Genomic DNA, 21,806 nt, shown 5'->3' with positions numbered 1-21,806 from the left:
TTAAGCCTTCCTGGCATCCAGTGTTAACTTCCACATTCTGTGACACACAAACATATTTTGTGGCTGTATCTTCAAATTAAAAATAAACCAGTGAGCAGCTCACCCTGTTACAATGTACTTCTAAATATAAGTTTGAAGATAAACAGAGTATGAAACAAGAGCTGCCTTTAAATAATGGTTTCTAAGAAGCATACACAAACGGCATTGCCGTGATGTTAAGATCCTGACTTAAAATAAAACCAAAAAAAAAAAAAAAGGGAGGAAATTCAGAACAAAAGTTTAAAAATCTGGGCTGGCTCTTTAATACCAAGCGGTGAGCTGTGTGTTGAATAGTACATGTTTTTAAGGAGTGTGCTGTATTTGCTGCAGTGCTTAGCCCATGCTGCGAGTAAAAACTACATCTCTGGTCTGTGTTTTCAGACTTGTTTCTTAGACATTTGTGCATTTGTGTCTTTCCCTTAAAATTATTTTAAAGTGACATTTCTGTAGTTTAATTTACGTCCTATTTTCTGTGTTGTCTCTGTGGTTTTAAATAGGAATTTGGTTTTCTCTTAAAGAAAAAAAAAACGGCACAAATGGCTCCTTTCAAGATGATTTAATTCGAAACTGTGAGATGTAAAGATGGAAAATTACTTAGAGAGAGCAATACTTGTAGGTGCTTATCTGTGAGCGAACTTGGTCACTGCGATACTCCTGAGCACCAGCTAAGCACATTTGCCTAGACCGAATTTTTAGGTCAGCTCCTCTTGAATCCATTGTTTCCATAAATTAGACGGATGCGTGTCTGCAAAGCGTTTGTGTGTTGTTGTGACTATCTCTTTGGGAAATACAGTGAGTCTGTAGGTGCGTTTAGGCTGGTATCGTTGCAGGCAGCGAATGTCCTGGGAGATTAGGAGGTTAAAGAGGTCGAGTGGAAGTGCTGGACTCTCCCTTTCTCGTAGGAGGGCAGATTAAATTCCTCCTCCTCCTCCTCCTCCTCCTTCCTAGGAGTTCGGGGAAAATTGAGCCTTCTGTTGGTGATGGTGAAAAAGGCCGGAGTTCATGACGGCGCTCTGTCCCGAAGTCAGCGTTTCGCTCCTTTTTGTGCCCCGTCGCGCTCCCCGGGAGCCTGCGCGGTGGCATTGGCCAGGCGTGGGGAGAGGCGGTGGAGCCGGGGGCGCTGGGTGGCAGGGTCCCGCCGTGCGCGCGCTAGCCTTTGCCTGAACGTTTTGCTCTGTGGAAGAATGTGCAAAATCCACAGTGTGAAAATGTCTCAGTTTGCCTCAATTCCCCCTCCCCCCTGGACAGTTCTCGTGTTAAAACGTTACCAGCAAAATGCAGCATGGACTGTGTTGTCAAAGCACCCTGGACTGTGGCGTGAGTAGTTGTGCCTCTTCAGCACCTGATATATAGGTATGAGATAATTAAAAACAACAGTAACACTTCATACCAAATTGTTTATCCACTCTGTTTATATTTGGGTTCACCCTACTAGTCAAATGTGACGATATTTCAGATAAGAAGTAATTCCGCCTATTTATCTAGTCATACTGTGCTCATCATTGTGCAGATATTAATAGCATTAATTATCTTGGCCAGCTTAATTTCATTATAAATAATAGACGTGTTCATGATGTAGCGTCCTTGCTCGTAGTCCCACTGACTTCACTGTGGCTCTTCGCATCAATCTGTGTCTCCGGGCTGTGGCTGTACTTTAAAGGGGGGTGGGCAGTGAATCAGAAACCCGCTAGAGCAGATGTTTTGCACTTTATGCAGTTTGAGTTGCTGCTGATAGCTTTCTGGGGGAGAAGGGGAGGTGCATTTTGGGGAGAAGAGGGGATGGAGATCCACCTTCTGTGGTTAAGTGATCATCCTAGGCTCCATGTGCTTCACCACAGATTTTCGTCCTCTGTCCTCACTCCATCTCTGGCTAATGCTGTCAATGGGTCCACGGAAAGCGGTGTTGAAAACTGCTAGTGTAAACAGGACAAATCCACTTGTGTCAGATACCAAAATATTTTGGCAGTGGTCCTGGCCATACTCTTGCTCCAGCTAGAGTCCCTTTTGGCTAGAAGTTGTGCTGCTTTTATCCTCGGTGCGTGTGTCATCCCCTGTGTCTGACAGCAGCCCGATTTCAGGGATGGCAGGGAGACGGGTGTGATGGAGATGCAGTGGCTGTACGGTTTGGGTTGAGGGACATGGTGGAAGAAGTGGCATTCTGGAGACTCTGGTTTTGAGCCTGTCAAGCCCAACGCAAACCACATGATTGTAATGACTTGCTGAATTTCTTGTTTTTATCTGCCAATGACTAGCAATCTTTCTAAGTCCTTACAACTTAGTTCATGAGGGCATGTTTGCCTTGAACCATGAGCAGATCGTTTTGTAGACTTTCACTGTTATCTGATGCGGAAAAGCATTTGGTTTGGTATGAGTAGTTCTGAGTAAATTCCCATCTAGGTGACTTGTTAAAAATAGAACGACAGCAGGACAGACAAGCAGCGCGGTCCTGGCCCCACGGGTGCTGCCAGGGGAAGTGGCTCGCTCATGTACAACTTCTTGCTTTTGGTCTCTCTCCTGGCCACTGCATCCATCTTCTACCTTCTGGGAAGGGCCCTGGGGGAGGAGGTCCCTCCCGGGTTGGGAATGCAAAAATTGAAAAAATACAGGGTCATCTACTGAGGCAGGATCAGCTCTCATGGAAAGGCGCATCTCAAACTCTCTTCTCGCCAAACACTCCCAGGAAAGTAGAGGCTTTCATACTTCATGTGCCACCAGGGCTGGACAGATTTTCGTGTCATGCGGACTCCACTGTGAACTTCGCTGTCCCCGCATGCTCTTCTGGCTTAGTGCCCCCCAAAGAGCGTGCCCATTCAGAGTGTCTAAAAACACATTGTAAGACTTGCTAAAACCGCCTGGTCTGACCAGTTTGAAGAGCTGAAAGGATTAACTTGCTAAACATGGAAATTGTCCCCAAATGAATCTGTTCATTACGTCTCCTAGTGCAAATGCTGAAATAAATCTCTCACTTCATCTGTGTGGCCAGGTCTGGGAAATTAGTTTAAAAGTTGCCAGAGTATGCTTTTCTTGCAGCCACAGGTGGCCTGGCACGCTCTCAGACCTGAAGATTTATTCTGAGAGCCTCAGACATTATCTGATTGAAACTCTTAAATAAAGTTCTGTAGTGGTCTGGTGTGTGTGTGACCTCTGGCAGGAGAAAGCAAACATACGGGTGTATCCATGAGTGTTCACCTGCCATTTGGTCGTGGATCATACACTTCTGACTGAAGGGATAGTAAACCATGGTCAGATGTTTTCAGAGTCCACGTCCATAGGCTCCCGGCTGTCTGCGGACAGACTCTGGAAGGGCTGCCTGGGCCTCCACTGCCTGTTTCCTTTTGGACATATTAACTCGTAGCAGGTCTAGAGCAAAAGACCTTGAATTCCTCCAGCAGAAATTGGACGTTCCCTTTGTAACACAATCATTAAGGCTTTGGGAGCAGACCAGAAAAGAGAGTATAGCCAAGTAAAATTCCTTGTTCGGTACCTTTGTCCAGATCTTTGTCTTCTAGGAAGATTCAACCTTGTGTTTTGACAGTGAAGTTAGGTCAGTTGCCGGTCCCTGGTGCAAATCTGGCATGGCTCTAAGGGGCTTGGATGCATTTATGCTGGATTTACACTGGCGTTGTCTGGGATGGCACCTGGCCCTTTCGGTTCCCATTAATCCTTGGCCATGGCAGTCATTCATATCTCCTGTCACGTGGTGGTGACGTTCCAGAAATGAGGCCCGTGCCTTGAGCACTGAATGGATGAAACATTGCAGCCCTCATCAGAGGTTCATTGAATCTGACACTGCTTAGCCTCCTCTCTTTGCGCTTGGGCGCTTTTGAGTTCGACAGGCGCTTTGACCTCTCTTCTCTGAACACTGGAGAGAAAGAGGTTGTGTGTAACATGGGGTTTTCTCACTCCCAACGGCTTCTTTTATATGTTATTTTCTTTGTTTCCTAATGTCTCCTTGAGAGTAACGTCCCTTACCATTAGTTTGCTTTCATATAAGTGAGCCTTGATCTGATTTAGCATTCAGGCCCAGGCCAGCATTGCAAACATAGTTCTGAATTGCCCAGTTTGAAAAAGAAAACATATTAAAAAGGTGGAGGTAGATGGATAGATAGATAGATTCTTAACTAGCAAGTGGGCTTCAAAACCAAAAAATTGTTCCCAGGCTCAGAGAATTTGTTCCAAGTTTTAGCTTGCAACAAATTTACAGCTCAAATTAAAAATTCTAAATTTATTGAAATTATGGGTTCCTATTGGGAGTGCTAACCCAGTCTTTGGTATGGCATTGAAAATTATGACAATGTAATTTGAACTTTGTAAGAGGAAGCCGTTAAATAATTTTGCAAGGAGCCAAAGTAAAAAAATTAAGGAATTACAGCTCTGAACTGAAAACTGGAGTGAGCCAATCCAAAGCTCATTTAATAGGAAAAATTCCCACTAGCTTCACTGAGTTTTGGATGAAATTCAGGATCTTTACAGAAGCTTAATCAGTAAGCATTATCTACGACTGAAAGGCAAAGCCTGATGTCTTATGCCGTAGGAAGATAACCTCTCTGTTTAACATCAGACCAGAGAATATTGGGCAATGGAGGAAACACACCTCAGGAGTAAAGGGATCAAGAAAAGTCTTGCAGGAAATCCATTTTCAAGTCCCTGGGAGGAGCAAGCCTGTACCCTGCAATGTCCAGCAGGGAGAGTTTTTTCAGCAACACTGAATAACATCAAAAATTGTGGCCACTTCTCTCTCTCTGTGGCCTCTGGTTGGGTACCCAGCGTTGCCTTGTCTAATGTCTGTGGAAGACTGTGGATACAGCTAGCCTTAAATCAGTGCTTTTTGCAAAGTTAATACTCTGGAGGAATGTAAAGGAAAAGACTTTTCTTTCCATGAGCCTGAACACAGGGTAGCTTTCCTGAGACAAAATAAGCATATCCTGGTTAGTCTTTCCCATGGTATATTTGCTCTTTTTTTATGACGTTTACATAATGCTCTTCATAGCACTTACCTCTGAAATGTCGACAAGTGCCCATGAAGCACCTGGTTTAGGAGTGGGGAGGATGAAGGAGTCAACGGTTTACTGGAGGCTATGGAAGGGTTGGTGCCAGCTGCGCCAAAATGCTCCCCGAAACTCCTGCCTTCCTTGTCAGCGAGATACACCACTCTGCGCCTGAATTCCCAAATACTGACTTTTACAGTCTCCCTCGTCCCTCTGGGAGCACAGCAGACCTGGCTTGGTTGGGGTATGGAGCCGTCAGAAGGCTCCTTACAAGGTTTAAGAGCGCTGAAGGGACAGCACATACCCAAAATACAGCCCGTGACCACCTCTGCTGCCTCGTAGTAGAGGACTTGCAGTATTTCACTGGAAATGTATTGATCCTGTCTTGGACATGGTTTGTTTGGAGAGCTTTTAAAAATCAGTTTGCAAGGGTGTGCTCTTTTGTTATTTGTATACATAAACTGTGGGAAGACTCAAATTGTAATTTGCCTGATTCAATGGGAGGATTATCTTCAGGAGGACTGCAGGATTAAGCCAGTCTCACTGGATATTTTCCCCCTTGTTTTGAATGCTGATGAGAAGTAAAGTGGTTCCAATTTGTTGGCTTCCTGACTGGCACGCTCGTGCTGGCGAGGTCAGCGGGAAGCGCCGAGCTTTGGGACTCACGTGCACGGAGGCTGCTGGTGTCTACCAGCAGCAGCTCCTGTTACCCGCCTCTTCCTTCTGCTAAATGCTGAGGGCTGTGCTTAACTTTAAGCAGATGCTCAAAGCCTCTTGCCTTAAGCCTGCGCTGCAGCAGACCCTCCACTGATGTGTGTTGAGAGCTCTGCCCAGGGGAGGCTCGCCAAGGTTTGCATCTCTTCTGGTGGGCCAAAGGAGAGAAGAAGGCATCTTTCCAGAGCTGGCTGCGGAGCGTTCCTGGAAGGAGCTGAGCACCCTCAGCTCCGAGGGTTGTCTACGGGAGTCGGCAGCACTCCGTGTCAATCCTGCAATGAGGGTTATTATTAGACTTGCTAATGGCAAGTGTATGCGAGGGATGGGAGCTGTCTGTGACATAGCAATGTATAGTCATAAAAATGCAGAGCTGGAGAACATTACCGATGGGTTATAATGATTTAAAGATGTGGCTATTTAAAAATGTTGTGACTAAGATTCAGAACAAGACATTTAGCTCTATAAATAGCTTCCTTTGTTTCCCCTCAAACGCAGTTGCATGGTTTGGCCTTCATTTTTTTCAGCAAGCCATTCTGTTAGGAGAGGGTATTTATTCCTTAAGTGAAAATTAAAGGTTACCCAGATCTGATGTGACATCTTTTCTTTTCCCAGGTAAAATGTGAGGCTAAGTCAGCTTTGCCCAAACCCAAGAGTAACAACAGCAACTGTAAAAAAGGCTCAAGTGAGGATAAATCAAAGATTGCCGTAGGTGAAGAATGCAGAGCTGATGAGCAGGCTTTCCTTGTGGCACTTTATAAATATATGAAAGAAAGGAAAACACCAATTGAACGAATACCCTATTTAGGTTTTAAGCAGAGTAAGTATCCTTTTTCTCACTTTCTTGTTGACATTTTAGAATGGTTTGGCTTCTCAGGAGAAAGCATTTGCACACAGAGCCTATTTTAAAGCCTTATGGTTGGGGGGACCATGTTTATATCTACAAATTTTCCAGTCCAGGCATTTTACTGTCTCTTATGCCTAGATTTGCATCGCTTCCTTCTGGGGTAGTTGCTGCCGGATATTTATAGGTTTAAATCCGCTGATTATGACTAGAAATAGGCATGCTGAAAACTCTCTAGTTTTCTGTTTTGTAAATCTGCAGCGTCTGTAATGCCTTTCTTCTGAGTTAATAATATGACGTATCTTTATTGTGCCCAGATGTTCTTTATGAAAGGACAAATATTAAAGGAAGACATTTAAAGGTGGTCAAGAAAGGCACAAAAGGGATCATATTTTTAAGCACAAAAATGTGTTTATAGTTAATAAATTACTGACTTCAGAGAATATAAAACCAGACCGTATCTGTTTAATACAGAATGCAACGTTTAGAATTGCTTTGGCATGTACAGTTCGTAGTGCCACAATCTGTAAAGCAGTTGTAGGTGGAGAAGATACAGTTGCAACTAAATTTTACATAAATATTGCAATGCAAGTGTAGATCTTTCAGCATTTCCAACAAAAGCTGTAAATGGGGGTATTTTTCCTCCTTATCTATAGGTTGAATGATACTTTAATTACTTAAAGGGAGGACTCCATGGATTGAAATACTATTTACTCTAATTTATCTCCCAGATTAAAACCATGTGTTATTTTGATGAAGAATGTCAAACCTGTATGTTTTACATAACAATTTACATACCTAATAGCAATTGGCACTGATTGCAACAGGCCTCCAGCAGCCATTATAAACTTATATAACTCCGAATGATTACAGTGTTTGTCTGAAAACTGGCTGCTTGAAATGGAAGTAAAATTAATGTACTATGAACAGCTTCGTTGCATTATGCATTGATTCAGATTAAATCAAGGCCTAAGCAAAGCTCTTGATAGCTCTGAAACGGTACAAGGTTCAATGAGGCTTTCAGAACACTTTTGTGTTGAAGAGTGATTTTTTTCCCCCCGTTTTATTCTGCGCTCCCTCAAGCGAGGGGACAGGGTGGGCTCGAAAGACAAGCTGGAGCATTATTTCTGAAATTCTCCACCAGGGATGGGGTCCTCTGCTAACATTTAGCTGAAATACACCAAAAGTTGCCTGACATTCATTATAAATTAGGGACCTGATCCGACAAATACTTAAAAGCCAAAAGTAAGTATGCTGAGAAAAGCAGAAATGTTTGCAGGACCAGGCTCTGTATTTGTCCAGCAAGAGCTGTGCAAACATTGCCAGAATAACTACATTAGTAGGAAGAATCAATATGTTCACTACAGCGTAGCGTTCCCCTGTGGGGGAATAGAGCCGGTCCTCTGTGACGCACGGTGTCATGGCCAAGTCTGGCCCCAAATCCTCGTTGTATGTCTATTGGGAATCACTGTTTGTTGGTGGCGTGGTGCATAGGCCTTTTGTCAAGTTCAATTATTCAATTATTATCAATTATTCTTCTATCAATTAAAAGAAAATTAAGACACCCCAGCAGCAAACAGTGGCCCCATGGGACATTGAGGAAAAGCACACAAGGGGGAAGAGTGATGGAGCAGGCAACAAGCATCTCCCAGTGCATCTTTTGGGGGAGACGCCTCTGAGCCTCCCAGCCCATGACTGTGGGCAAGGCACAACCACCCCTTCCGTAGTTATTTTGGTCCTTCTCATTTGGGCTCCCCCGGGTTCATTCCTGTAGGACCCATTCGAGCGCAGCCCATTGTTTATTGATGATGAAGGACATTATCTGGGCTGCAGTAAATGTTGGATATTGTTGTTTAATCAATAGGCATTCTCTGTGAGCCAGTGTGCAGCTCATGCTTGCTTGTTAATGAAATCAGTGCTAAACAAATAATTAAAACCAACATTCTTTCCAATGAGTAATTTTTATTATCAAAGTTATGGAAACGTGTTACAGCCATTATACTGTGTTTCTTATCAGCAAAGTCAAATGAGCCCATTACCTTTGTCTCAGGATACTTTTCCAGTCCTGTAAAGCAATCTAAGTGTGTTCTCTTATATGTAATTAAAAATATATATATAGTGTGGGCTAATATTTACTCTTCAGATTATGTAAATATGTCTTTGCAAATTGTTTCACAGGAGCTTTTTCAGAGGCTGTGAGCATTTTTTTTCTATTTTTCTTTTTTTTAACTGTTTAATTAACATTTCTTTGAAATATGTTGGTTAATGCAATGCTTATCTAAATACTTATTGTCCCTCTAACAGTTAACCTTTGGACTATGTTTCAAGCTGCTCAAAAACTGGGAGGATATGAAACAGTAAGTGTTTAAGTAACTTAAATGAAATAATTGTGCAATCTAACTTTTCCCTGTTAGAAAAAAATGTAAAAGCAAACAATCATTTGCTGCATTTTAGGCTAGCTGTACACATTGTGGGTTTATTGGACCATTTTTGGAAACAGTCCCAATTAGTTCCACGTTTGGCAAAATTGTAAACTTGTCGTAAAAACTACAAGTGGAAAACATATGTAACTCTTCCCTGTCAAGGAAATTAGTTGGGTCTGTAATTTTTTCCCATGTTGAGAAAGGGCTATTATTGTACAACAAGCCAAGATTGCATAAAAGAAATTTCACTTGGCAACATCCCTGACATCTGTTCATGTCTAATATGGGAAATGTATTAAAGGCTTTCAGAAGTAATCAGCATTGTCCATTAAGGAATAGTATGCTGCAGTATCTTCTCTTATTCCAAGTGTAAAAGATCTTTATTAGACAAGGGTCAGTACCACATAAACAGGAAGTTATCAAAGTAATTCAGAAAAGTTTCTGACACTTTTTATCAGCTAACCATATCTGACAAGAGCAGTTTATTTTTAGCTCACAGGAAAATTTGATGGCCGTGGATTTTACAGCATGTATTTTGAACCAATAAAATATTAGAGCAGCAAACTTAGATTAAAATCTTGAAATGAGAAGAAAGAGCTGCATTAATATGGCACATAGAGACGACATCTGTAATAAAAACCAATTGACATAGGAAGATGTCGTCATTGGAAATATTTTCTTTGCACACGATGATCAGATTAAGTTGTTCAGTTCCTGCCGCAGTTGGATGAAAGAAATTATTTTTGCTTTGTTTACGAAGTAATCTGGGACATATCTGTGCTGTAGAGAAATGACAAGAAGAAACGCACTATCAAGAAACTGAAAGTCATTTGAACGAAAATATACAACTTGCTGTTTTCTTTCCATTCAATAAAGTGTATTGTTCTCTAAATTAACAGCCCGGTTTATTAGCGTGGGCGTGGTTAGGGTTTTGTGAAACAAGAACGCTAACGTTCTCAACAAAACTGTATGCTGGATTCGGCTTCTGTTATTTCTGTATCTTTCATTAATCAACACATACCATGCTTATGTACAGGGGTGTGCGTATGTGTGCTCGTGGGTGTATATGCATGATTAGCTGCTGCAGCTATATAGTTACAGCAATTATGAGCCAGGAGTCATTGCTGTGAGTTGTAAAGTGCAATGAAGATGAGGGCTAAAAACTTGAATTTGATCCAGAGTGCAAGCAAAGGAGGCTGAGCGGGGAGTGACATGGGCAGAATGCTCAGGGAGGCAGATAATGTCACAGCAACATTTGGGACCTGCTCGAAGGGACTGGGATGCCCAAGTGGTGGTTTGCTGGAGAGAGCTGAGGTTGAGTGCCAGAACGAGAGAGGAAGGGGTGGGTTTAGAGATGCTGAAGAAGGTGAACCTGCATGTGTGGAGGGAGGACTGGGGCAGTGAGGCTGTGAGCACAAGGCCACAGAGGCAGGTCTACCAACAGCAGCAGAAATGTGAAGGATCCCGTAAGTGAGCATCCATGTCAAGTAGCATCAGTCCATCCTCGTCTCAAAGCTCCTGTCCTTGTCTCACCGACACATGCACTCTGATGGTGAGGGGCATTTGTCCTCTTTGAGGAAAATGTACCAATTATGCTTACTCTCCATAGACAAGAAACTTGGAAAACGCTTGCTGGTCAGTAAATGGCAAAGGAAGCGTAGCTCAGGCCAGCTGTGGTTTGGGAGTGACTGGGGCTGAAGTGAGAGGGGCCTGATCCAGTTTTTATGGATGTGAGTGTCTTTCCTGTTTTCTGTGCAGAAGAGCTGAGGTTCAGAGGACTGTGTGGATGCGAGTTAGGTTGTACATGGAGCATGAGGCTGCCCAACCTCATCCTTTTCTGTTAATGATCTCATCCTCAATATGGATCTGCCTTTGTTTTACAGCCCTGAATGTTAAACCAATAGCTGTTGCAATACTTTGACCTATCCACCCTCTTTTTTCTTTAATTTTATATCCATTTTACACTGACTGAGTTTGCCAAGCTGCAGCTGACTGTGTATATTTTATCATGGTGAACATTGATGGGAGGCTTTTGTGTTTGGTTCTTGTTTTGTTCTTCAGCAAGGCAGCAAATGACTGGGATGATATAGACCTCAGTATTAGTTCCAGGATCTTATATCTACTTAGCCCCATATTTGAAATTTCAAGTGAGTGCTGTAATGCAGTAATGACCAGATTATGCCAATATCTGTTGATGATGAGATGTCACGCGCAGAACAAAGGCTTCCTCAAATTTAGGGTGACAGGAGCCTATCCTGATTAACATACATTTATCTACATGGACCCAACTGTCTGACTTAGATGAGTCATTGGTCCGTTTTAAGGGCTTCATCATCTTTAACTTGCTTTAAAGTTTCACAAGTTTCTGGTTTGTGTGTTAAGATAGAAGTGTGTCTTTTCTCTTGTAAGTATTGTAAGGAAAAGAACGCTTACAAATGGATATTTGGCTTCAGCATGTGACAACCATTTTATAAACAGGCAGCAAATAAAAGGAACTGAGACTTATTGGAACTGAGAATTGGTCAGTTAACTAGTTTTTGACTAGGGAGCATAGAAGCTTTCCCAGTGAGATCAGTTGCAAACTTTACATCCTTGGGTTTGGCAGAAGAATGGTGATCGGCCCATTTTCACTTTCATCCCCTGCCCTATCCACCTTGTACACGTACAGATGCTTTTACAGGGCTTTAAAAACATCTCTGACAAGGAAGCAGGGATTATGTACAGTGTTTCTCGGCTTCCACTCAGACTTGCCAAGCAATGCAAGACCTCTGAGTCCGGTTCTGTCGCTTAAGGATCGAAAGGTGAATGAAAACAGCCAGGGATTGGATTTGAGGTGCAGGCGACAAGTTTCTTAACCATCTGCCAGTCTTTCCTTAATTGTCACGTATCAGGTGCTGGGATGGTTCCAGTTAAGCTTGACAGAAGGTGTTACCTGTACATATGGGCTATTTAGTAGTGTCAAGTCATCACCGTGTGTCGTATGCTTTTATTTAAGGGCTCTCCATTAGAGTATTTTTAAGAGTCTTTTCTCATCTCTCCATTTTCTGTTTGATTACTAATTCTTAGGAAGTTGTCATCTGTAGCTGTGTAATATTGCAGTCCTATGTACTTCTTGGGACAGTATTCTTCTTAAGCACAGTACAGGCTTAATAAGAATAGAAACCCATGCAAATTGTTCTAACTCCTCACCAGATGAAGCCATCTCTCTGGAATTTGTGGGATTATGTTTCTCTTAAACAAAGATACATGAAATAAGCATCTTTGCTTATAATAATAAGAGAGCGCATTGGAAAGTACTCTGTATAGCAGACCTGAGAGCACCTCACAGCAGTGAATGATTTAAACTATCCCCAAATCCCTAGATGAAATTTCAAAACAATGTCGCATTGTAGATGGCTCAGCTGCAGTGACATTGAACAACCACGGCCTGGGATTTTCTCAGTCATCCTAAATGAAGTGAGTAAAGCAAGCAGATGTTCATAGATGGGAAACTTCCAGGGATTATCCAAAGAGTTGTCTTTGGCAAGTCATGAAGTGGCATCTTCCCTTTGGAGTCAACACACAAGGAATGCCTTGGCATGTTCGTCTTGGCAGGAGACTGTGGTGCTGAATGGACAACCTGAAGATCTCTTAGAAAGATTAAGGTTAAAAAGAACATTAGATGGGGCTTAATCTTTGGTCTGCAGCAGCCTAAATTTCGCTGAAGGTCAGCAGGATCGCATTTAGCTGCTGCCTCCTGGAAGCCACAATAAAGTGCTTTAGTTTTAAAAAATTACTGATCGACAACTACCAAAATTCTGCGTCTGAGCAGGCCCAAAGAAGCTGACATATCAGTGGCATCCAAAATACCTGTGCTTGTGTCATACAGAACTAAACTAACACCGAGAGCTCTGTTTTGAAGAGCTTTGTGAAGATCACATGCCATGACCAGAAAATCCCCCATTAGATTTGTTGCTGTGGTGCAGAAGACTAAGATTTCTCAAAGCAGAAGCCACCAATAAAAGCTTTGTATAAACAATCCCCTACTTTAACAGCTAAGATCACTGCTTTTCTTTGGTTGCTCTTGGTGGGCCCAGCCCTAGGATTGTGGATCTATAGGTTGGAGCAAATTGTGCAGAGGGGTTGGAAACCAGAAGACTGCTTCAAGACTAAAACCAGCGCTGGAATGGAAAGCTGTAGGAGACGAGACGGACCTATGCAATTCCCTTGATTGATGGGGGAACCAGGAGCATCCTGCACCCTTAAAAATGTGAGCGCTGTGAGGGATATATATATATATACTGGTGGGAGCAGGGAAAAGAGCAGACTGGAGATCGAAGGCAACGAGGGAACTTTGTCCTCTGTAACGCTGTCAACTGGAACGTGTCAGCTTTTGCCAGGAAACTTAAGATGAACTAACCAAGACTGTGTATTGAAAGTGCTCAGGAAATATTTGTTAAAGCTCTTGCAGAGTCTGCATGGTCTTAGTCCACTCCACTTCCATGCCTTTAAGAAAATGGCACTTTGCTTTTGATAGTTTATGGGAAATTATCTGCTCAGGCAACCAAAATATTTTAACGTTTCCGTACCTTTTGTTACCTGGCTTTCTGTTTCCCATGTGCCCCAGCCAGAGGCATGTTCCTAAGCAGGAACACATATGAGCCCTGTCAGAGTTGGAAACCGCTGTGTAAAGTGGCTGAGGCAGGCGTTTTCGGTATGAACGATAACCACAGGCAGAGCATTGCCAAGCACTGCCCTTCCCTGGCTCCTCAGGAGGTTTTTTCTCACTGGAAGCGACCAGGAGGGACTTCGGTGAGACGAGAAGGACGTACTTTATCTGGACGTGGCCAACGTGAGCATCCGGCTCCGGCGATGCTGCCCTGCATGACAGTGGCGAAGTTTCCACAGGGCTGCGTTTTGTTTAAGGATGTAATTTATCACTTACTTGAGTCCTTTGAAGTTTATTAAGCATAAAAACTGAACTTTGCAGAGCAGGGGAGAGCTCAACCCCAGGCTTTGTTAGAATAACAATCGTTTGGGGGAATGACAGATTTAAACGGAGCTCCGTACGTGGGAGAGCATGACTTTGCTAATTGCCGAGGAGTTCTGGTCCGCTGCAGAGGCAGAACTGGATAAAGCTGGGCAAATGTCTGTGTAAATACTGTTATCCCAAACTGCCCAGAGGAGAGGGACGCCAGTAATGATCGAGTGGTTTCAGAGGCGCAGCGCCCAGGTCGGCTGTGTGCGCCGTTGCTCCCCTCGCCCCCGAGGCTGCCAGAAGCTCCAGTTAATACAAAGCCGCTTGCCCCGGTCCAGAGGGCATCGGCGATTTTGGGGAGCCGTCAGGAGGCATGGGCCGTCTGGCCATGCCTCTGCCCTCCCGGGGCTCCTCCGCAGTGGGGGCTCAGGCCAGCTCTTTTTGGACCTTTCGGGTTGGAGAAAGAGCCTCCATTTATATTCCCAGGAGATGACGTTCATCAGGACTTCAGATCTTTAACCCCTTCTGAAATAACAAACGGTAGCAGTGTGGGTTGCACGGTGGAGAAGTGGCTTAAGAACCTAAACAAAACTGACTTAAAATGAGCCTTTTCATCGGATGAGTTTGATCTGCTATTTAAATCATTCGTCTGTGCAGAATTTATCCCTCAATTGTGGCATCTCGCACCTCTGGTCTTTGGGTTGGCCGCAGAAGACAGAATAAAATTAGTGAATGCAGTCAGTCCATTTTGCTTTAAATGGGGTTTAAGATAAAATGCTTCCTTTTTGCAAATATCTATAGGTGCAAACTATCTAGAGATACCAGTAGTGAGTGGGAGGTGCTGATGATTTCTAAGAACTGGGCAAACAATGAACTTGAAGGAATTGTAACATTATCAAATAATGGGTCTCCAGCCATCCTTTTGCCTTTAGAGAATAATTTCAGCAAAGGAAGGACTTTCCTTTTATGTAGAGCTGAAAAAAGCACCTCTTAGCCTGTAATATTTAATGACAGTAGCCAGCTCCTCTTCTTTAGATTAAAATTACAGACCTCAGATTGCAAGCTGTAATATTTGTTTTCTTCTGATTGCTGCCTTTAGCTCCTCAGTAAACGCCATTGACTGCTCTGTGGGGAACTCTGGAGAAGCCTCCAGGGCTGAATATATTAAAATCCACATCATTCCACAGAAAATGATAAAATTCTCCCCAAATTGCCCTAGCCTTCCCCCCACAATTTTCCACTGGCCCTCTTTATGAGCTGCAGGCAGAGGAGGGTGATCTGTTGTGCTTGTCCTATTCCTGTTTTTCTTCCTGTTTTAAATACAGTGGAATATATAAAATAATGAAGTGGTATTCAGAAACAATTCTTTTGCCAGGTCTTCCATCTGTTATTCTGTATAATCCTAATTTCTGTACAAAAAAAAAGCAGAACCATGGTATGCAACTCAATATGTTACAAGATGTTTATTTTCATCAGCGTGGTCCAATAAAGTACATAGCTTAAATATTAACATTGGAGTATGTTAAGATTTCATTAGTATTTGATCTATATATTTAACTGTCATAAATGGATAAAAATAAACAGCTTGTAACATATAGAGTTACGGACTCTGCTTTTGTGGATTTACAGAATTCTGTGGTAGATTTGGATTTTGCAGCAGATTTATTTTCTCTAATTCAGTTAAAATAACTATGTAATCATTATTTGTGCTGAGTTTGGTTCAAGCTTCATTTTCATAATTCACGGTGGGATTTGTCTGCATAACTTCTGATGGTTAATGACCCTATATTGATTGAGCTTCTCTTTTGTGAGGCTATATCGCTTGTGACTTGATAATGAATCGGGCAGATCACTCCATTTTAGAGAGGAATAAAATAGACATGGTGTTAACTTAAAAAAAAAAAACAAAAAGACACCCAAAGCTCTGTGCACGCCGTATATTCTGTAGGGGCTTTTATAGTGCTGGTAGTACATGCTGTTCTGAAAGTGTCACACATGCATTTGTTGTTGTGAACTCAAATGCTGTAGAATCTGTAAAGATGCAAGATTAAATTTTCCATTGCCATTTTTACAGATAACAGCCCGTCGACAATGGAAACATATTTATGATGAATTAGGTGGTAACCCTGGAAGCACAAGTGCTGCTACATGTACTCGCAGACATTATGAAAGGTAAGATAACAAATCTGAAATGCTTGTTTAATAATGAAAAAATTAATTTGGAGAGCCTTCAAAGCATTTTATAAAGAATTAGCGAACGGGAGAGGGAGAGGCTTCTTAAAGACATGGTACATATTCCCCCACCAGTTTAGTCAGGTAATCCATTGTAATTTAAGCCGGAGTGTATGTCTCCAGTGACAAAATAAATAAAATGAGCATCTGATTTTTCTTTGGTTTGTATCTTTATTTTTACAACAGCTTCCCTGGTAAGGAGGCAGCAAAGCTGAGCAAAACGTACCCCAGGAAAAACAAGGAAGGGCAGCTCATTGATGCAAGCACTTGTCTTCCGTCGTTTTTTTAAGGAAGGCCAATTAAGCAAATTGGGGTTGCGATCAAAATAGGGGGGCGGCCCGTGACGCCGGATGCAATGTGCGCCGCGGGTCCCACCGGCCGTCGCGCTGCCGCTCTGCCCCGCGCCGCCTGCCAGGGCTCCTGGTGCCTGATTCTCCCCAGGCAGATAATAATTTCCAGGGCTTGCGAAGCCGGCATGCGTTGGATAAAATGCTGGAGCTGGAATGTTGGTTTGGTTTGGTTTGGTTTGGTTTGGTTTGGTTTGGTTTGGTTTGGTTTGGTTTGGTTTGTAGAAACGATTTTTTTTTCCTTTTTTTTAGGGAAGCAAATGTTAATGAAAGCTCTGCCCTTTCAGGCTCGGATAAGGAAAGTCCAGTCTCCTGTCCCTGGGCAGAAGCAAGTTGCTTTGCTGGGGGCAGGAAGAGGTTTGTGCCTGCCTGTGCACAGCGCTGCGCAGCGGAGCTGGGAGCAGTGGGCGTTTTCGACCTTTTTTTGGTGCCGTACACACTGCCCTCGCCCGTGGCGGGCGGCTGATCGCCTTCGCTTACAGGAGGCGTCTCCGTGGGCCAGGCTGAGGAAATAAGGTCACTTAGGTTATGCTTAAGATGGGTCTAATACACGCCAAAGAGCCCAAATTTGAATTCTTGGTTTCCAAAGTCCGTTGCATGGTTCTGGTTTAGGCCTGATACAAGGCAGAGCCTCTCTTCCGAGGCTTTGCGGCAGGCTGTCCGAAGGTGGCATTTGGAGAAAAAAAAAACTACAGGATTTTTAGGTTAGCCCTGAGCTAACCAAAAATATGCTTTACCCAATCTGGCCTGAAAAAAACAAACACGTGTATGAAAACCCCCAGTGACCGGTCCAGTCTTTGGATTTCTAGTGCTAGACACTATTTTTTTCCACCACAGGAAAACCGTATTGAGTCTCAAACTTGGAAGAAAAGTAAACGAAATTGTCATGCTTTGTCTCAGCCGGTATTTCTAACTCCAGCACCTGTAAATGTAATGTTCATTTATAGCCAGAGCGCTCAGCTGACATTTAATCTAACGCGGGAGCTGCGGCGCGGGGGTAGACGTTCCTGACCGAGGATACACATACATTTTCTGACGTGAAGGTGAGCCGTAAAGCTAAACTGGAAATTGAATTAAGCTGGGAAGGAAATGCTGAATAAACCGCGTGGCTTTTCCTTCCTGAATCCCGGTGGCCTTTCCGGGCAGCGCCCCGACTCCGCCGAGGCTGCTGCCGCCCGGCGCAGCCTTGCCCTTCGCCTCCGCGCCCGGAGCTCGCGGGAACCCGCCTGGCGTTGAGCGGCTTCGCCCCGAAACCGCGGAGAGGCGACGAGCTGCTCGCGCTGGCCTCAAAACACCGGGGCGGCTCGGACGGCCGCGGCCTTGCTGTGCGCTGGGCTGGGCTGCTGGGGGGGGGAGGCGGAAGTCCTTTTTTTGCTTCGTTTCTCTGCAAAAAGAAAGATTTTTTTTAATGCGTTATCAACCGATTCATTTTTCATGGCGTACGGGCTCGTGTTTCCAGTAACTGTTTTCATTTTGAAACAAGGCAAGGTTGCCAGTGTTTCGGCAAGTGTTATTTGTACATTAGTTAGACAACTTTTGTTTTATTAATGAGGGTAATAATGAAAGTGCAGGTTGCTGAGTAGAAGCAATGGGTGTTTTTATTTAAAGCATAGCAGGAATCGTATAATGCCGATGAATGCGTTATTGTCACTGCAGGCACGGCTGGTCTGAACCTGCCGCTGATTGGGTTATTCCAAATAGGCCCGAGCACTTCATAAAAATGTCTTTGTCAGCCTAGTTTTCCCTCCAAACCTATTCATCTCTGTCAGTTTTTAATATTAGTACCAGGCTCTTGGCTATAGTCCATTAGTACTGTACTTAATTGCTCGTGTTACAGATGATTACCAATATAAAAGGCATTAATGTTTTCCCATCGCGGGGCTGTTGCTCGGTGCGTGGCTGAGGCTGCGCCGGGCTGCGGCGTCGCCGGTGTTTTGGGCGTCGCTTTGCTCCGCCGACGCGTTTGCCTTGCGCGGCCGCAGGAAGCCGCCGGCGTGCCTAACCGGCCTCGTTGGGGGCTTTTCGTAGGTATTACCCCTCCCCTCCAAAAAAACCACCCCAAAAACCCAACCGGGGGGTTCATGAGGTGTAAAAAGTTCCAAACAACAAGAAAATGGGCCGTTACCTGGTGGGGCCTTTTTGTGCCTCCAGGCCAAACCCTGCCGGGGCCAAGCCCCGGCGCGACGGGGGCTCGGTGCCCTCTGCGACGCAGGCGGCTCGCCGGGACAGCGCTCCCCAGGGCCGCGACCGCCCGGGAGCAGACGGGTGAGATGCGGCCCCTTGGTCGGGACGGGTGCTGCAGGGTCCAGCACGGAGCGTGTGGATGCAGAACCATGGTGGGTTTTATCCTGCCCATCACCGTGGCCTCTGAGCACCTGCAGGACGCGCTGCACATCCGTCCCTTTGCAGGACCCAAAACCGAGAGGCACGGTGCCTTGTACGGTTCAGAGCCCGTTCTGCCTCCCCCCCCCCCCATCTAAATTGCTCACATAAATATTATATATTATCAGAAACACAAGGCAGGTCAAAATAAGTCCCTTGCATGGTTTCCCTTTAACAACCGTGAAGTCTCTCTGCCCTGAGGATATTGTGGAGTAATTCAATATGCAGAAGGGTCCCGCATTCCTTACAAATGCCGCTTGGTTTCCTTACAGCATTTTGATAACTTTGGTAAAGTGCAAGCATTTTGGTAGAGTTTTGTAGGCAACAGCAGCCAGTCTTTCAGAGGGAAGAAAATATAGGCGCTTATTATAACATCTACATGATGTTACTTATGGTTGTCTTTTAATACATGTTGTAATTAATAGAAGGTTTTGGTTTACAGTGTTAAGTGTGAAAACATCCTCAGGCAAAAATTAATCAGGTGTTATGTCATGCTGTAAACTACAGCTAGCTCTTTGTTTGACCCAAAAAAACCTTGCCAAGCAGCAGTTTTTCTTGTCACACTAACTTGCTTGTTTTATTTTTGTCCGCACCCCACTTTCCTGCCCCCCTCCCACTGCAGCCAGTCAAAGGCTCTGACAAAAGTTTGCGACTTGCAAATTGTGTCAATAGTTTTCCATCAAGCATGAATTTAAGCCTGAAGATGGATGAGGTGTCTTAGTCCTCTTTTTCTTTTCCTGTTTTTTTTTTTTTGATAAATAACAAGAGGTTTCTACTTATGATTTTCTGTCCTCAGGGCTTTATCATTAAGATTAAATAACTGTACTCTCAAGCATACCACTGAACAAACATCTTTTCAATTATGTGAGTAACAGATGCTTTAACAAAGGAACTATTGAAAATTCAGAAAGCTTCCCCCCTCCCCAAAATTTAAAAAGTATCAGATGACAGAGGAATGTAATTGTTTACCATTAAAACAGATCCTTAACTGTCCATTCGAAACATCTGAGAAGGCGCTGGGCTTTTTTTCCACAATTTCTTCAGGATTGGCTTTGCAGCTGTGGAGATTTTCGGGCCCGCGCTGGGGTTGGCGGGGATGGTTGGGGGGCGGCTGGGCGTGCTCTTCCCGCGCCCGACAGCGGATGATCCGTGCCCTTTCCCGGGCGGCTGTGCCGGGCCCGACGGCAGCAGGGCTCGCTGCGGTAGCGCCGGCGTGCGCAGGGCGTCGCGCTGCGGGAGCATGCCGCTCCGTTTCCCCAGCGGACCTTGTGCTCCCCTTCCAGAAGAGGGGCCCGGACCTCGGCGTTTGGGCTGATCCTCTCCCCTCGGCTCGGCCGGGACTTCGCCCTGGTGCCCACGGGGGCCGATCCCGTGCTTCTGTCCGTCCCCGCTGTTGAAGGCGACTCGTTTCCCGTGCTCGTGGTGGCAGCATCACGCCGGGATTTGTCCCTTTTGGAGAGCTTCAGGGTGAAAAAGACAAGACCTCTCTTGGGATCAGAGCTGGGACCTTCAAGTGGCTGCATGCTTGGCCGCAGAGTTTTGGGGGAAGAGGAGCAGGTTTCTGTGTCGGCCGTTCTCGTGATTTCCGTGAGCACCTGATCCTTGCGTAATCTCACCGATGCCTTGGCCCCGAGATGTCCATCAGTGACGAGTTCCCCGGGTGGCCTGGGCACCGTGGACATCTGATGGGCCAGGGTTAGATCTCTTCCCATCCCCACTGCAGTCAGCGTCCCTCACCACCTTGCCGGGAGCGGAAATGGGGCGGCATCGCCCCCGTAACGGGATTTGGTGTTTTAAGCCCTTCCAGAGTGGTGCTCGTGGCTGGGAGGCTCCCTCGCGCCCTGGTGCGCGCTGGGCTGGCGGAAAGCAAGGTGATGCCAGCGGGGTGACGTGCAGGAATAAGTTTATCCTGCCAGAAGGAAAACCCCAAAATAAACACCCGTACAAACAATATAAAAAAAAAATATCACGGGGGGTTGTGCTGAACCACCTTCTTCCCCAGTTCTCCCGGGATCGGGCACCGCGTTCGGGGCATATGTCTGCTCCCTGGCCCGGGCGCCCCGCAACATCCACACGCGGTGGGGAGATCTGGAGAGGAACCTGGCAGCCTGAGCGTTTCATTTCCTTCCTCTTTCTGGGCTGCTCAGATCCTTTGCGTTATTGTGACTGCTTTTTTTATCGTGTCTATAAATAGATGTGCTCTCATGTGTCCTGCGATGCAAAGTTGGGCCAAAAAAGTCGTTCATTCTGCATAATCAATACATGAAAATGTAGTGGTTACTGGCTTAGATTAGATCTTGTATTGTTATTTCTGTGGCCGGGAAAAAATGTTGACTAATAAAGATTAAGGGCTTTTTTGTTCTTTTTATGAAATGCTAATGATGAAGACATGTTTGATATACTGTGAAATACATTTCTCTAATGTGAAGTTTCTGCTTTTTGTTGGGAAAGAGATTCAGTCCCTGGAGGATTTTAGAATTTGTAAATATAAAATTATCTGCTTCAGTGTTTTTTAAAAAAAGGTTGGCAGAAAGCCAGATTACTTACATTACTGTAATAGATTTGCTGACCTCTGACATCTGCTGCAGAGAAGTACATTGAATTTTTCATAATATCAGATGAGGCAGATCTAAAAACTCAGTACACTCTGCACCATTATTTAATTCAGGACTTAGTAAAGCACAATCTTTTTTAGAGTAGCAGTTTATACGTGATTAAACTTAATATTGCCGATTGTAATAAATCAGGATTAGTATAGTACTGATTTGTTAATCTAACTTGTATTGATTTTAAGTTGTCTTTATTTAAAAAAAAAAAAGGCTCGCTTTTCACAGTGACTGAATTTAATAAGAAGCTCTGTGATAGCAAAGACTCCCCTACTGT

At 44.4% G+C, this 21,806-nt stretch overlaps 1 protein-coding gene across 2 annotated transcripts in view; it reads left to right on the top strand.

Moving 5' to 3' along the window:
* The window catches only part of ARID5B (AT-rich interaction domain 5B), a 107,469-nt gene that overhangs the window by 76,079 nt on the left and 9,584 nt on the right, over window positions 1–21,806 (top strand). For both annotated transcript variants that reach the window (XM_067299776.1, XM_067299777.1), the window contains 3 exons: window positions 6,354–6,558; window positions 8,887–8,939; window positions 16,037–16,134. In XM_067299776.1, the coding sequence (XP_067155877.1) occupies window positions 6,354–6,558; window positions 8,887–8,939; window positions 16,037–16,134 (356 nt within the window). The remainder of the gene's footprint in view (window positions 1–6,353; window positions 6,559–8,886; window positions 8,940–16,036; window positions 16,135–21,806) is intronic.

This window comes from Apteryx mantelli, chromosome 7, assembly GCF_036417845.1.
Source record: "Apteryx mantelli isolate bAptMan1 chromosome 7, bAptMan1.hap1, whole genome shotgun sequence".
In the NCBI taxonomy this organism is placed as follows: domain Eukaryota; kingdom Metazoa; phylum Chordata; class Aves; order Apterygiformes; family Apterygidae; genus Apteryx; species Apteryx mantelli.
The sequence above is the reverse complement of the archived record's forward strand: the minus strand, read 5'-3'. Positions and strand labels throughout refer to the sequence as shown.